Raw genomic sequence first — 18,418 nt, forward strand, 5'->3', positions numbered from 1 at the left:
ATCCGCTGGCAAGATAACACTTGATTGAGTAACCACTTCTTCTCCTTGTTTGTGATTGGCTCAGGGTCATCAAGGGCGTGTCAGGAGCACTGTGGTCCAATCATCAACGTGAAACAGATGTATATGTTCTTCAAGTCTACTTTGCTGCCCAAAAAAATGCTAAATAATCGTGGCTGTAGGCATTTGGTAGCCGTTTTACACTAATTATTTCATTAAACGGAATAAAGTACATACTTTGTTTCTCACAGGACTAGGTTAGCCAGCCTGTATTGAGCTGATAAATAATGGAAGAACATTCAGCGCTCAAACTAAAAACGTTGAACAGCTCTAGTAGATGTTGATTTTTTTTGGTCATAACTATTTATTAAGTACTATGTATACAATTGTAACTCAATACCGCCCCTGCATTTGTTGTTGGGCCACAAATATTTTCAACAGATATTCACTTTGTGTTTGATATCGTGGCTGTAAAAAGTCGGGCAAATCTTCGTAATTATCATCACTTAGGCGGCCTTTTTCACCCATGATTTTGCACAAGTGAATAACTGTTGAAAATCTGCGTAGGAACATTAAATACAAGGGAGATATCGAGTTACAATTGTATAACCACTACATAAGTATAGTAACGAAAAACATTTAACATTGTATGTGAGACCTAGTCATAAGGGTAAAAGCACGTCAGAAAAATGTAGGGAAAATATATGCGTTATCCTCAATTATTTCAATGAAATCATTTTTGGACAGCGAAAAGTTATGCGGTGGTTGAAGAAATTTGTTCAACTAAACAAAATCATACGTTCATTATTCCATCAGGAATAAGTCCTCTATTTTTTGCAGTAATAAAGTTGTTCACCTCCAACTTCAAAGGCGTCGTAACAGCCTTGGAAAGCACTTAAGACCATAAGTCGTGTAGGTTTTCAACTTTATTATTTTCGTGATGAACCTTTGAGCGGAAGTTTGTCGGTGGAATTCGTACTAACTCTGTATAATATATATGCCGCGCCCTCTGTATAATCTGTCACTTTTAGCATGCAGTATAGAGTAAATGTCGACAACTGTTGCCAGATATATCCCACTCGGCTTGCTAACATTAAAATTTTTATTTTTGTATACCACCTTTAATAATAAGTTTTAATGTTTTTAATTTTAATGTTTCTTAATTTTCAAGGCTGTAATTAGTGTTTATTGACAGATATAGTTGTAGTCAATCTGACAAAAAAAATTCAAGGCTAAATTCATATTATTTTTTCACGGGAGAAATAATTTGTAGCAGCCAGGCTATTAAAATAAAAGGGAATTCCAATAAAAAAAATTGCGCTATGCTTAAAAGAGCAATTTTTTAATTTTAATTAATATAAAAAACATCTGAAAACAAGGTGCTGGCGATCAGACGATGATCTTGATGAAATACAACAGGAAAATGTATTTCAAAAATTATCATTCCAAATTTTACTTTACAAAAAAATTATGTTTCAGATGCGTTAAAAAAATGTTTTCCATTACATTATAAAGTTGTGTCTAAAACCTTTTCGGCTATATCTGGCAACAGAGCACGCCAAAACAAGGACAGCGCTAACGGATATCGTGCTATGGAAAGAGAGAGAGAGTAAATGCCAGTTCAAACGCACCCAGCAAACTATATAGATGGCGTGTTGGCGTCGCGTCGCTTCGCCGAGGGTGCAGGCGAGAAGCGAGAGCTGGCTGTCCTGCATGGTTGATGGCGTCTCCGCCGTCGCGTCGGCGTCTCCACGTGTCTCCTTCTTAGTTCCCTGCATGTACATACATATGCATAGAAACATAAATATTGTTATCATTTGGTTTGGTTTTACGCGCCATTCTTCAGCTGGAGGCCATTCACAGAGTGACACAAAAAACGTACATTATCAAGCAAAAACAAACAAATCGCACAAAAAACTTAAAACTTACATACAATTTAAGATATACGTAAAGAGACAATACATAGACGTGACAACATAATACACAGGCATACACACAGATTTGAAAAAAAAAAGTTCATAACAGAAATATATTTTTTTTAATTATTGCATATTTATGTATTATCACTACATAGTATAAAACAAAGTCGCTTCCCGCTGTATGTCTGTCCCTATGTATGCTTAGATCTTTAAAACTACGCAATGGATTTTGATGCGTTTTTTTTAATAGATAGAGTGATTCAAGAGGAAGGTTTATATGTATAATAAATGAATAATATAGTAGAGAAACACTGATAATTTTAGAGGTTTCTAATGTGATGTTGTAAATAAACACATTTTTTTGCGCTTACATTGCAAACGCTGGCTGAACCCTACGAGATAGATCAAAATAATGTACTACAGTATTGTTCACCTTAAAAGGTCTACAAAATAGTCCGTGATGGTATAGATACCGTTCCAATTTAAACGCCTACAATTTCCGGTAAATATATATTTTGCAATGGCCATTAATAATTCGCATGGTCAAACTTTCAACGTTGCAGGCTTAGATTTGAGCGTTGAGTGTTTTTTACATGGTCAATTATAAGTCGCTCTTTCAAGAGTAACCTCTAAAGAAAACATGTTTGTATTGTCTAATGACAAAAAAGTTGTGAACGTTGTATATAAAGACATTCTGTAGTATATTTAGTATCAGCATTTCACCCGTGCGAAGCCGGGGCGGGTCGTTAGTCACATACACAAAAATACATGTACACATATACCCCTGTACCACTCACTGTGTGAGTTATTGGCGTTTTTTCACAGTCCAGTTAATCAAACTGAATTGTGATCCTGCCCGGTAGAAGCACAATGTTAATACATCACACGCTATGGAGACTTACAGACAAATTAATTTGTCATTAGTTTCCGCACACTGTAATTTTTTTTTTAAACGGAACTGAAATAATCATGTACATTTTTACATTTACATGAAAGAAACTTGTTTCGCTAAGAAAAAAAAGTGTTCGCAACAACACTGGGTTCGGATTCTTGCCCGGGTATGTATGCTTCGTGTCGTCCCAGTACATGCAATAGTTAAGTTATTTGTAAAGTAGTCCCTGACTAGTTTTATAGTATTTACTGCACACATAAATAAATACAATAAAACAAAATAAAACTACTTGTTGACTATTCGATCATCTATTCAATGGTTTAAAAACTTATTGTTGTATGAAACATCAAACACATTTTAAAATTTACGCCGATATTCGTTAGCGTTTGAAGAAATATTCAGTATTATATAAAAAAAAATATTTCATATGTGGTATGCAAAACTAACCATAGCAATGTGCGTTGCACAAATTCGCCGTATTTGCCTTGTAGTAGCTATTACAAACTATTTCTCAGCAATTGGTTTCCAAAGAAATCTTTCGTAAAGGTATAAACATTTATTTTTTGTGAGCACTCTTTTTAAGTGCATTTGCATTTTTCTTCTTTTTTTGTTTTGAAGACATATTTAAAACATTCCTTTAAAATTGCTCAAACATATTAGAAGTCTCGTCTGGCCAAATGTAAACAAAGTGTTTTAAAGCAAACTGCTCTTGTTTTTTTTTATCACTCCTCATTATTGTGCAAAGAGTCTAAGATTTAGTTACATATCCCCTTTTAAATTTATATATATTACTAACCAGAAATTTATATTAAATTTGCGGCTGTTGAGACGACTTTTTCTTTGGTTTTAACAGGCCACGTACCTTTTTGTTTTTAGTTTATAGCAGATATACAGTATTTGGTACTTATCTAACATCACTATGTTACAAAGATTAACTTTTTTAATGTTTGTAACCGTTTGAAAAGTCGCGTCTAACAAAGGGTAGGTTGTGAAATATTTTGTTTAGCAAGCCAGAACGACAAATGCAAATTTGCACTCACTTGAGTCAAGAGTTTATAGTCAAGTAGCATATCAGCAGTCAACAAAAGTTGCAAAAAAATAACAACTTTTGTCATTAACTTACTTCGCTGTGGTGGTTCATCGGGATGCCAAAAGGAGCGCGCATCAAACCAATTTATTTAAATGCTGATCAAAGACTTTAACTACTTCTTGGGTTATTTTGAGGGGGGAGAGGGGAGTTATACCACGCCCGACGAAATATAAAGTGCCCGACGTTTCGGCTTGCTATATTGTAATCATTCTCAAGGACGATGGATGGGTCTTCTGGCAAAATACTTATATAGGGCCAATTACAGCAAGATATTATTGGTCCCTGCAAGTGGCCATGATTGGATGATGGTATGGCCAATCAGGATTCTGCTGAGTAGTAGCTCAGTTTATTCAATTAACTGGAATCAACAATTATCTTCTCCGCATACAGAGATTTAAAAATTGATCTAAGTTTATTAAATTTAATGAATGCTTTATTTTTACGGCGTGATTGCTAGATAACCGTAAAAGGTTCAATTTTATTCATGCCCGTCGGATGTTATTGTTACCAAACCCGGTAACTCGATGAGTTCCCGTAAACCTCGAAGTAACAGAGTTTGAGTTATGTACAAGCACACATCCTAAAATAAATGACGCCTCCTATTTTATTGTTGCACGACTACCTCGTTTGTAATAATTATGGAATAATTTTCAAGGAGTTAGGCCTATCAATATAATGCACGTAACGTTATGAATGCTTTTGAATTTGAAATATTCCATTGCATATATTCACAAGAATTTTAACTTATTACCTCCCATCTGTTATAATGGACTAATCATTAGTCTGAAATTAATTACTACTTTGAAACTGTAAATAAGCAAGACTTAGCATTTGATTATTATGATTAAAGATAGCTTTGAAATATTCACTAACCTAGATTTTTGTTATAGACCAAGGATCCCAACAATTCTGGAAAATTAATAATTAAACTTTAATAAAAACTGTTAAAATATAACTAAGTGTTTATTGCATTAAGTTTTATTGTAGAACGTTTTCTGGTGGAATTTATTGTTACTATTATGCGCGTGAACAACAAGCATATTCGTGTATTGTTTTGCTTTAATATATGTATGTTTATTATTGGCATATAAAAGTGTCACGTTTTCTGCAGAGTAGTATGTATTAAAATTGTATGTTGGTGTGCAAGACGTATTCTGCAAACCTACTGGGTTTAAACACCGGAGTCTAAAAGGGCCGCCTACATGTTGCACCTCGAGGAACGCAGGTCATTAGAAATTCTTACGTTGTTGGAAAACTAGTGAACGACGTGGCCGCCGGTTCTTGCTTAGAATACCACTTGAGAATTTTGCTGGTTCGGGTTGCAGTGTATTTGCTGCTCAGGGGAAGTGTATACACGCGAGAGATAACATTTATGAGTCGGTTATTTTCACCAGTTCAGTGTCTTGCACGCAGATGTGAGGAGGAACTCGGTGCTCCCACGCTAATTAACTCCAGGGAAGGATGAGAACTATTTAGATGGGATGTTTGGGGGGAAAGAGAGATATTTTTCCTTAATTGTTTAGCTTGTATGTATTTAATTTATAATGTATATATATATAGTTATTTTTTTATCAATCACAATGGTTTTAGGGACTTTGAACGGTGAACCCAATTTGTGATATTGAAATTTTAAAAATGAAGGCTCCCTGCATGTCCTTATACTACATACAACAGTGCTCGCGAAATTTTTCATACCAAAATTTTTGATCTTTTTTGTTTTCCAAAAAAAAAAATACTTATGTTAAATACGAAGGAAAAAAATGGCCTAAATGAAAATTTAAAAGGCAACTGTAATGTATCTTAACGTTTATTAGTCAGACACATTTGAGAAATTATAGTGGTTTGTATAAACGTAGAGTTGTGCACGATGTTTGGTGGCCTAGCCTTTAGATTGGGTTTATAAACTACGCAAGAAATGCAACGGCGCAACAAACGCAACACGTAACCAACTAAGAAAATATTGGTCGTTTATAAAGCACGGAAATCTCAAGACGTTACAAACCCTACATCTTGAAATTGCAAAACAGTAGAAAACAAATTTCATACCGAGGCTTCATTTGATAAAACATGTTTATCGTAAACATTTATGGTTTAAATACATTAGTTTCTTTCACTGAGTGGCAGTTGAACATGTGAAAACTTCATGTACGTAATAAAAACAACAACTTCTTGGCCTTCTATGTGCGTAACATCAGCATCTTTAAAAGTTTTCGGAAAACTTAACTTCGAATACGCAAGAAGTTGAAAGTTGACCGATGTTCGAATTGCACTGCACACGTCTTGCGTTTCTTGCTTAGTTAATTGACCCAGCGTTAAGGGCACTATACACGTTCAGTTTGAATGTCAGTTCATCTGAATCCTGATCTGAACAAATAATAATTGAACTGAGTCTTTGTAGCCACAGCTGAGTTTCTCGTACAGTTCCTCCAGTTCTCCCGTGAGTTGTGTCAGTTCTCCGGAAAGACGGGCACATGGTTGAACTGCCAGCTCTTGCAGAGGGACTGAAGGGTGGCCGTGCTGTCCACAGCCGCCGGAGAACGAGCTGCAGAAGGGGGAGCGGGTGATGTCGGAGCACCAGCTCCGCGTGCAGCGCTCCCTGCAGAAGCTGAACGTGCCCGACTGGTACAAGAACTCGAGCGCGGCGCGCACCCCGGAGGGCTGGCTGCGAGGGCAGCAGCAGCGGCCGCCGCGCGACGGCTGGCCGGGCCTCGGCTCCAAGACCACGTCGCTGTCCAGCCTCGGGTCCACGCAGTCCGCCGCGCCGCGCAGCCCCACGGGTCAGCGCAGTAACAATAGCTTATGTTACAATTGACTAAACAATTATGGTGATTCATATAATTGATGATAGATATTTGATTACAGTTTATTTATACGAAAACTTGTTCATAATTATATTTAAACTTTATAGCTAAACGCCAGTTTTTATAATTAATTACAAGTCATCTACACGTGAACTGTTTCGTCGACTGTTTATAAAGTGAAGTGAAATGTTAATGTGGTTTTCATTGCTTATTACAACAATAATTTCGGCAATAAAGGTTAATTGTTCTTGCATTTTAAAAATCTGTTTACTAGTATAATTTCAAGTATTTATCCTTTTATTATTAAAATAAAAATAATTCTATTTTATTCATAAAAGTATGCAATCATTTCATCAATGTTTTGTTATGACGTTAAACTATCGTCCGTAAACCGACTTTACAGATAACCATTTTTTTTACTTGTTTTTTTACTTAGCATAGAGATACTTTATTTCAAAACCACGTGAACGTGAACATTGTAGAGCATACTTTTTATCATACAAATCGACGTAATGAATTATCATGATAACAATCTATTTTGTAGGTTTATTGTGAAGTTAACACTTAAAAAAAAGTAAACGTATTTTAATGTAATGTACTATCTTGTAACATTTTAACAAAATCCGGGGAAGACAACATAGTAAAAAAATAGGGAATTATTCGAAAATGAATAAGTAAAATAAAAATACAGCACGACAGGCACAGTGGGCTGTCAACAATGGGGCAGCTGCGACCAAGGCTCAGAGTTAATTGCGTAATGACGCAACCCCAGGCAGCCATTACAGTCATCATCATCGTTAATGTGGACCCAAGGGCCGGATGTCGAACCCCGGGGCTCGTTTGGGGGTGCCAGAAAACGGGATGCTGCCCTTAACCCCCCAGTTGTGAACTAGTATATATTAGTTTTTGACGGGGAGTGATTTCAATGCAATAAATGCTAAATCGTGTATGTGTGTGTATATAAGTAGCCTACATATATGTTTCTGATTCATTCCAGTAATTTTCTGTGCTATGTTCTTTTTTTTTTAACAAACGCTGTTTTTGGCTTACTTTCTATGTATTTGCACATTCATCTGTTTCGTATATCCATCATCTGTCTGTTATTGAGGTTTATTGTGACACACAGTATATCCAGCAATTGCGTATGTCCAAAAAAAAAAATTAAATAAACCTTCTCCATTGCAAGAAACATTTAAAGAACGTAAAATTAATATTGTTTTTATCAAATAGTTTAGAAAGTATTTCAGCTGGTTTGTGTATTCTCCAATGGTATCACCCATTCGAAAGGTAATAGACAACTGCTGCTAAACGTAAAAAAAAAATATATATATATATATTGCATGGTTCTATTACAATATGTATTTACAATGTTACTATGTTTATAGTCGCTAGTAGAAAATCAAGCATTTTAACTGTAATGGTCAACTCACTAAAATGTGGCTTTCTTGATTGAAACTTCTATTGAATACATGTGGGTACTATACGTGTTACGTTACCGTCCAGGGGTGGTGTACGTTGATGGTCAGGGAAGGGTAGTCAGTCACATTACCTAATAATCTACAGTTAGGGTCATACGCTCAGAGGAAATAAATAATGAACCGATATGTTTTTATAAATAATATCAGTCATCACATTAAAATAAAATAAGTAAAGCATTATGTGTGTATTTTGTAAACTTTAATGTTCGACACATTAGACTATTTTTTTTACGGATATTATGTTTGCTAGTGCTAATTTTAAATTTGAAATTAATGTAAAATTATGTAAAGTAAATAGAAACAGTTCCGTCTCCCCTGTTTGCGTTAGTTTACTTATTATTAAGTATTGTTATGAAATGACTTGGAAAAGATTAGGAAAACGCATTAATTTTTAGTCTTCGGCTCTGTTTAATATCTTCTTGCCGGTTGGTCGTACACAGTTATTCTAACATCGCTTTGCTGTATTCTCGTTTTTTCCTTGATGGAGCGAGGACTCGTATTTAAGAGGATCCGGGATAGAATACTAGTGCAGTTGTCATGATTTCGTCTGTAAATGGTTCTCAAAAATCATCATAGAAACATCTAGGATGTTTCCAATGTTTAGGTGGACACGATGGTTGAGTTGTTAAATCTTTTGCCTCAAATTTAGATAATCTTGGTTTGATTCCCAGTGGGGTCGAACTCAGATTATTCAAAAATTGAACAATTGGTGCACATTGTCTGTAGCTAGTGGGTTTTCTCTGGGTTCTTCCATTAACCCATCCATTCGTTTAGCCATTGCTTGGTTTTCAATTCATTGCCCATAAATGGCATTATATATTCCGAAGTTAACGAGTCAATATTATTTAACTCAAGGCTGAACACAATTTACCTTCACGTAATCAATTATTTTTACTTTGTTCATTCATCGAAAACAAGGCCAGTTCCTTTGTAAAGTTACACATGATCAAGTAACCACTACTAAACTGTGTTTATTGCTGGCAAGAGTTCGTCAATAGCGAGTCCAGACACTGTAGTCCGATCATCAACGTGAAGCAGCTGTATATGGTTTCATATTATTCTTTTCTGCCAAAGAAAGAGTGGTGATTGTCAGTGTGGTGTGTGTGAGCAGGTCAGCTGCTGAGCCCAAGCCCCACGCCGCACGTGTTCACGCGCTGGAGCACGAGTCGCCTCAACAGCAGCGCCGCCACGTCCACCAGCACTTCTCCCTGCGGCTCGACGCGCTCCTCCTTCAGCCACCGCCAGCCCTACCTGGGCTGGCGCTCGCAGGAGCGGCTGGCTCGCCCGCGCACCCCCGCCGAGCGACTGGCCGCGGGGCTGCTGCCGGCGCCGTCTCCCTCCTCCGCGGCCGCCTCGCCCGACGGCGAGCCCTCCGAGGAGGACCGGAGACATGTGAGTCGCCCTCCCCTCCTCTACCACACCCCTCCTGCTGGCAGGGGCTTAGCCAGGGGGGGGGGGGGTTAGGGGTTCATACCCCCCCCTTAGCACCAAATCTTTAATTAATTTCTTATTCATCACTCAAACAAATTTCATATTAAAATTAATAAAATTTTTACCATTACAATATTTAAATTTAAGTACCGAAAACTACTAAAATAGCACTTTTTTACACATTAAAATCCAAATTTTCCCGGGGGAGGACCCTCGGACCCCCCGCTTTAATACGAGGGGGGGGGGGGCATGCTTCTTAACACCCCCCATACACAAATCCTAGCTACGCCACTGCCTGCTGGCACATCTTCCTTCTTTGCCGCCACCTCGGCTAATGGCAAGTCCTCCTAGAAGGATGGGGGAAATTTGAGTCTCTCCAGCCCAAATCTCCTGATTACACTTTGTCTCCCACCCCATTTTCTCAGAAAATTAGGGGTGAGTTGGCAGGTAACAAATTGCTTGACCTACCTAGGTGTCACTAAGCTAAGTGTAACAGGTTGTGTACATGCTCCAGGCTCAGCAGGTGCCAAACCTGTCGGAGGTGCGGACGTCCATCAAGGAGGTGACGTCGGCCATCGTGCACTACGTGTCGAGCGCGAAGGGCGGCTCCGGCGAGGCCCTGAGTCCCGGGGACCGGCCCTCGCCGTCGCCGCGCTCGGGCAGTCCGCGCGGGAGCGGCCGCCTCTGCTGGCTGGAGAGCTCGTTCGTGGGCACGCGGCCGCTCGACTCCCCGGAGACGCCCTCCGCGCCGGCCGGGGCTGACGCTCTGGCCGCCCTCGACGGCGGGGGCGGGCGCCTGGACGCCTCGGGGGCAGGCTCGGAGCTGTACCTCGACCTGGGCAAGGCGCGGCCCCTCGGCAGGCAGCTCAACGGTGAGTACCTGCTGACGTGAGGCCGAGCCGGTCGCCCTTCCACCGCTGCTGTACTTCACCAGAGACCGGGCAAGCTCAGGGTTACTCACATCTTTGGGTTGCTACTGTCTGATTATACAGTGCGAGCAGGACTCTGGGTCAGTCAGAAATCTTAAACCAAAGAAGTAAAATAATCACATGCATACCCTCGTGAAACATCTTGCAAGACCACAAACCAATAAACAGGTGACACAAAAGTGTGCAGATGATTTTGGAGTTTATTTGTAGAGGACCTTGAACCTTACGTTCATTACCTATTAACGGAACAGTTTCTGGTTTCTCATTCTGCTATGCTGTCTGATATCATATAATCTGTTTGACAAGAATAACTCATATAATAGGAATAGCACGTTGCAGAAAATCACCAGTTTAATCACTTATGTCCTCTACAGATTAAATACCCAAACATCTGTGTCTCACTGGGTATGACCTGCAAGCAAGCATTCCACTATGTAGATTACAGGAAGTCAGCCTGTGTAAACTGGGTTGCAACTAACACAAATTTCATTGATTGGTGAACTCAGTGAATGCTATGAGAATACAGAGCTCACAATATTGTTGCATCGAATTTACACACAGAAATTCAGTTAAAATTATTGTTTTGCTACTATTGTTTTAGTGCAAATGTTAAATGACTGCACAGAGTAAACCATCTTAAAATGGTGTTTTGATACATCTGTCAATTTGTCTGATATGTGGTTTCTGTGAAGTGAGCAATGGGCAGTGGTTGTTATTATTTAATAAAATTTATTTTATTGTACAGTTAGCTTCCCTCTGTCATATATATCAATATCAATGGCTGTACATAAAGTGGTTGAAAAAATGGCATATGTACATAATTTAAACATAGTTTCAGTAATTAAAGATTATTATAGTTTAGTAAACATAAATAGGCGACTTTGATAGACGGTTATTTTCAAGGTTCTGTGTAATTATGTTATTTTTTAATGTGGTGCGTAAGTGTTAATGTTTGCTGTAATACACAAAATGCTTTCTTTTATTTTCTGAAAATGGTTTTAATTACTTCAGATTTGAAGTGATAGTCAACAAGTGTGAAATATTCTTGGTTTTCTCATTTTAACCAATCTTAAAAGACAACTAAACTATGCTATTATAATGCAAAGATGAACAGTGTAAATCACACTGTGCGTCAAGTGTATGGCATAGCAGCCATAATTTTATGTTTACACTTACTGTCAGAAGTATTTAGATTAAATAATTTATATATACAATTTTGAAGTTTCTTTATGCTTCTAAGTGTGGACAGGTAGAATAAAACAATTTATTTTCAAAATAATACTGTATCCATTTTTCCATGGTTTTTGCTTCTTTAAATAACGTAAGAAGCATTTAGGTTTTACTCGTTGTTTAAGTAACTTGTGTCTTTTTACCCAATTTTGTAAAATAATAACTGTATTCATATCTTCAACTGTTCAAACAAATATGATCTTACATTTTTTATTCAATAATTTCTTCACCTAAACTATGGTAGACCAGTGTAATGTTAAAGGTTTTTTTTTTTTTTTTTTTTGCATTCCAAAATAGGCCACCTTTATCTGCTTCCTCTTAAAATAGCTAAAAACCAGCCCTTCAGGTCAATGGCAGGTAACAAGGCACACTTTTCCATAAGATATCCTGTGTTGTTAGGTTCTCCCTAGTAGAAAAAGTCAGGGATTGACATACGTGAATGGAAGTAAATAAATAGATAGTACCGTGGATTACTTTACAACATTTTTTTTTTTAGTTAATTTATGATCTCCTTACAGGTGCCTCATTTTCTCTTTGCTAATGGTTTTTTAAGTAACTAACTTTTCTACTTGCTGTTGGATCATATGTTTTTATCACCAAAGGGCAAGTCAATGCATTTTTCACAGAACTCTAGGAGATATATGACATACCTGCATTAGAAAAAATACGATAATATATGCAGGAACTTGTACAATTTATCTTCCAAAGTGAATGTTTTTTCTACCATGAGTTGAGCTACAGAATTTTATGCACATGCCAAAACCGAATTCAAGATATGGAAATACAGTATGTTTTGGTATATTTTTATTGTTTACAAAACTGCTGGTTTAAATTTAAGTTTTAGAATATTTATTTGCAATACGTACCTTGTTTCTTATGAACTGGTGCTTTTAAAGTTGCGAGATATTTTTATCACATCCATAGTGTTGCTGTAAAGTGGGAGAGAACAATAGTGTGTTTTATTCAGTTCCATAACAACTTTATTACTCAGTGAGGATAGTAGGACAAATAAACCATATCACTTAATAAACCAAATTATTTATCAATGAAACTTAAGTATTTTTACTTTGTTGTTTGTTAAGTATATTAAGTATTTATTGAAACAAGTCAGACATACTAATTTTTAAGCCATTATTTAGTACTTACACTTACTTATCACACTATCTTATTAGATAATTTTACTTAATGCATTCGTGAATATAACATCGGTATTGTTCAGGAAACAGTACAGTATTTTTTTTTGTGGTGTGTTTTTTAAACATCATCCCAGTCTTATAATAGGCATTTGGCATGTTTTGTGGCATTCCGTACAGTTAGCTACTTGTGACTAGGTTAAACGGTCAGTATAATGTGAGTTTGATGAAATCACGAAATGAAAGTGCTTGCGTCTCCATGACTATAAATCACCATTAAGGTGAGGAGATGGTACATGGCACATGCTTCAGAACACACATTAAATATATGCCCCTGCTGATCAGTGTAATTTTAGCAAGTTGAGAAAAAATGTCTTTATGTTACTTAACAAAATGAATTGTTAGTAACACACACATTTAACGAGTCGTAGAACATATGGTAGTGTCGATTTTGGATGTTGAATCTTACAGCATCATTCTCGTATGTTAACACTTATCATTGGAGTTATCATAATTATAAATTTATTTTTTCCCTAAAGACCATTGCCACTTGATAAGACAGCTTCTCTCGACACAGGAGTTTATTCAGAAAGAAAAAGACTTGTTAGCTCACTTGGAATCTTCATATTTCAGTCTTTTTATATTATATTTTTGAGTTTGGTAAATGTTTTGTTTTAACAATGAAATTGATTATTTTTTTCCCAATTTCTCTTGCATAGTGTGTAAGCCAAATTATTTTTAAAATTTTATTTTTGAAGTTATTGTGGCATGAATGCAAGATATTTATGTTTTTAGTTTATAGTTGCATGAATTTGTGCACTGTAGCATTGAAGCTTGTGTTTGTATACAAACTTATTTAAAACCTTGTGTTTGGCATGGCTGCATTTATGTTGTGTGTTACATCAGTCATTTTTGAAACTTATGTTGTTACTTCATATAGATAATTTATTTTTATAAAAATAAAACTTTTGTTGCTATATATCAACTGTATATGATTATTAAGCTAGAATAATGCAGTTTGGATGTGTATTAAATATTTCAAATTATGGAATAACGTTAATTTCTGAACCTGGATTGTTAATTTTTTAATTGTGGCCATACAGTGGTTTATGATTTTAATAATCATAATTTATTATTCCGTACTTATGATTTTTTGTTACATGATGAAGTTTTAAAATTATTTTTGATTTGTAGTAGTTTTGTGCATAGTAATAATAATGCATGCATAGAACTGTGACCTAAAACAAGTACAGATAGATCATAGACAGTTGTGAAGAGTTTAAAGCTACTGAGACTAGATTACGTTATGTGTATGTGTGTATGCATGCACTCATGGGGCTTTTACCAATCTAAGTTCAATAGGCTAAATTTTAACATTTTAGTGATCCTTTTGATTTTTAGAGACCTTTTTTTATGTTTTCACTTGTTCATGCTTGGCTTTTTAAGCAATATATAGAAACCACTTTTTTTATTAACATAATGGTAGCAATGCACTAAACTGACAATGTGTTACATTAAAAATGTATGTGCTGTAGAATTTTTTTTCGTAACATAACACTGAATGATATAAGTGTAAAGCTTGCTACATGTAAATAAAGTCTACTTTTTGTTTAAGTTGTGTGATTTTATAGTTTTTTTTTTCCTTATTTCTGAACCCTTTCCTGTAGGAATAGATGTCTTGCTAGTTATTTCCTGCTTATAACCATTAGAATAGAGATGTTTGTATCTTAGTTTAATTTCAGTTTTATAGCACCTATTACCCCATTATTTTAGTAGAATGTTACAAATTTTTACTGATGCCTACACTTTTTTCCAACTAATTATTATTAAAAGTTCTGTTTTTACTTAAGTTCTTTTGTTTAATTCTCCAAGTAATAGAATTATACAAGCTACATTGCTGCCACATAAAATTACATTTATATGCTGCTTGAAAAGAAAAGTAATATTGTTTGTAAGAAAACAGTTCCATACCACGTTAATGAATGTAAGTTGTATTTTTGACATTACATGACTCTATAGCTATGTACACATACATACACTCTTGCCAATATATAAAGTTGTTTATACATAGGGTCTTATTATGATAACTAGGTTGTTTTTACTGAAATTAGAATTTTATTTAGTAATTTTTAGAAACTAATGCATATTTTACAAATTATTACAGTTAACAACCTAAACATTGAACTCTTAAATTTTTCCTTAGGGTTGAAAGTATCAATTTTTTTTTTATTTAGAAATTTAATATTTTCCACGAGAACAGTATGAGTTTGGGTCTTTTAGGTGTAGTATGTTTGTGAAATGTTTTTTTAAAGTAAAAAAAATAGAGGCATTGAGAAAGAAATTATTACTTGTATACCGAGGGAGGACCTAATGCCTTTAGTGGGTGGACTTGCAGCGAGAAGTTTTTTCTACGTCTAACAAATTTGTGCTGTCGTGGGTCGTCAGCCCCATCATAAATGCTACTTGCTACATGACAGTGGCAGTTGAAAACAAGTTATTGTCATTAACATTGCTTTTATACATGCACGGTACATGTAAAACATGAATGGTGATCGTTGCGCTCCATGTGAAGTTACCCTTGAAATATTGTTAAGCCATAGCGTATAGTTCCGGCAGGTCTAAGTGCAATGGAATTAGCGAATACAATTTCCTGGAGCAGAGGCTGATCCACAAGGGGTGCACGTGCACTCTCTCTCTCTCTCTCTCTCTCTCTCTGTTACCCTCCCCCCTTCCCTTCTCACCCAACCCAACTCACTCTTCAGAACGGTAAAAAATGCACCAGATGAAGTGACTTATTAACTCAATTATTTTGCTTTTTTTTTTAAATACTTATCAAAGATATATAGCTGTTAATAATAAAGTTAGGATCTAATTTTGTATAAATCTATAAAGTTGCAAAGGTTATTCATATGGCTGAAAAAACATAGGCCTATTTACGTGTTAACATTTTAAAATTTTCTGAGGGAGTTTCTCCAGTCCACCGGTGTGTTTGGGGCAGTGACGACCCTAGACTTTGTGGTGCCAGTGGCCATTTGCTTTTGTGGGCCGCTAATATTTGGAGAGAAGCCTTACCGAGGGTCTCGGGGTTATGAAATAAACTCCTTAAAACAAGGTGTTTAAGCCAACCAGAACTTCAATTTAGACTATGGTTTTGAATATTTATTTACTCTGTTGTATGTTAAAAGTATAACTAATGAATAGTAATAATAAGAATAAATATGAATAGTAATAATAAGAATAAATAGCATGAAAAAAATTGACTAAAGTAAATTTTTGTTGTATAATAAATATGATTGTTCTATTTAATGGCAAACATTTAACATGACAGGTGCATCAGTAGTAGAAGGACCGGCGTGGGGCCATGAGCAACTGTGTCCGGTTTGCCCGGAGCCAGTGATCCTCCCCTCCCCCACCTTTTCCTCTCAAAATCCTCCCAGAAGTGAATCCTGTGTCCGCCTCTGTGCCGTAAGTTAGTAACTCCACGGCACGGCAGCGTGGCAGAGTTATGTTTGCAGCCTAAGTCGTAAATGATTTTATGGCACTTGGGAGCGATGATACCAGAATGATGGTTAGTGATGCAAAGTTTTTGGACAGCCACAGAAAAGTATGTCTGCCCCGTATTACTGCCGTGCTCAACTACCAGGAGGATCTGGTGTTGGTAGGGGGGGTTCTTAACCATTGTGCACAATTCACACAAGAAAAACAGTAAACTAAATTATATGATTGTTACATAATCAACCTTAGCACACTTGTCTTCTATTAAAACAACAAATGAATTCCATTGGACTTGAGATCCTGCAATTTTGTTATTAATAGTTAAAAGTAATTTAGTCCAAGAAACATGAGTTAAGTTAGAGACCAGAGGGGGTGCAGCTAATGACGGTGGGGAACTGGGCTTCCAGTACTCACCGAAGGTACATTTTCAAAATAAAGAAGAAATATTTAAAATTATATTCTGCATCATGTGGAGTTCATTTTTTTCCCAATAAAGAACTGCGGAATACTTATATATTTGCTTAATAACACTAGGTACAAAGCTATATGTTCTCAATAATCTATCCAATAAAAACAAGCAAAACCTAACACTTGTCACAAATTTTTATTCACTTAAATAAAAGTTAAAAAAAATTTGACTAGTAAATCATTATAATGAGTGTATGATAAACAACATGCATATTACTAACACTTTTGTAATTAAAACCTAAAACTTAGCTCTCGTGTTAAACAAGTTAATTATAAAGAAATAAGCACAAACTTACTGTAAAATGTACATTCTCTTAAGTACCTATGGGAAGCCTTTATTTGAGAAACATGAAATTTAACATTTTCAATTTCATTTTTTATGTCATTTTGATTTTAATTTGATAGGAATTAGACATAAAAAAACATATCTCACAAAGTTTAAACTTATAGAAATAGTGAAAACTCTGTAAGCAGTGTGTGATATTTCATGTCTAGGAAAGCAGAAATGAATTTTCTTAGTGATCATTGTACTCACTAAGTCAAGTGACATGTCGTGAACAGTTTTTAAAAAGGATTTTATAATATAATGCTTCTCAAATTATTAGATTATATAGTTAGCCTATTTATTTCAATAGAAATTTGCAACTGTAAATTGGCATTCTATTTAATACTACAAGCCACCATCAACAACTAAACACATATAAAATTGTTGGCCTATACCATGAAAAATTCAAATAAAAAAATCTCGCTTAAACTTGGTAGTTATGTTGTTTTCTAAACTAAAGAAATATTTAACACTGTTCTTTGCTTGAAATACTAAGCATTATTTTGCAAGATTTAAGAATTTTTTTTAATTTTTGTTGCCCAATAAAATTGTTAAACTGTTGAATCAATATTATAATGTGTACACCAATCCCTCACTTAGCACATCTTTAAATTGCACTAATTCATTTAGTGTGATGTTAATTTAACTGCCACGTCTGTAAATTTCAGTTAGCACAAAATCGTCTCAGGCAAAATTAAGTCGGGCATGACCCACAAAGTCTGCTTCAACTCAGTAAACAACAGGTGTACCATGGCATACAGTTAGCCATATGAGGAAGAGATGTGCGCTCAGGCCTGACTACGCTATCAGCTGTTGTACAAACATCAGCCAAGCGAAGCTCAGTTGCGGCTATGGAGTGTAAAGGACTAAGTGTTTTTACATCCGCGCATATGCCGCCAGGTCATAACGTTGTCCCCTAGCCACAGACCAAGCCCATTTGTCTGCCGGTAACTACGTGCGCAAGCACCTGCAGTTGGAATCATATTGGAATCATGACTTCCAAGTGAGTGCATAATGCATCGTGTTGCAAACTATTAATAGTAGTATTACGGCGTGCAGAATGTCATGAAGGCCACACTCAAGTTGGTCACAAGTTTTAAGTAATTGTGCTCATAATCGTATGAAATAAGGACTCTTATCAAATGTTTATATAAGTATGATGCTGTTGGTTGTACTAGTGGGAATATATTTGACATTAGATACCGGAACAGAAATAAACTGGTAATTTAC

At 36.0% G+C, this 18,418-nt stretch overlaps 1 protein-coding gene across 1 annotated transcript in view; it reads left to right on the forward strand.

Moving 5' to 3' along the window:
- LOC134538369 (uncharacterized) overlaps window positions 1–18,418 on the forward strand; it is a 408,182-nt gene that overhangs the window by 375,596 nt on the left and 14,168 nt on the right. The window contains exons 4-7 of the mRNA XM_063379678.1: window positions 6,426–6,675; window positions 9,289–9,569; window positions 10,123–10,496; window positions 18,098–18,191. Of these exons, the coding sequence (XP_063235748.1) occupies window positions 6,426–6,675; window positions 9,289–9,569; window positions 10,123–10,496; window positions 18,098–18,191 (999 nt within the window). The remainder of the gene's footprint in view (window positions 1–6,425; window positions 6,676–9,288; window positions 9,570–10,122; window positions 10,497–18,097; window positions 18,192–18,418) is intronic.

Source organism: Bacillus rossius, chromosome 1 (assembly GCF_032445375.1).
Source record: "Bacillus rossius redtenbacheri isolate Brsri chromosome 1, Brsri_v3, whole genome shotgun sequence".
In the NCBI taxonomy this organism is placed as follows: domain Eukaryota; kingdom Metazoa; phylum Arthropoda; class Insecta; order Phasmatodea; family Bacillidae; genus Bacillus; species Bacillus rossius.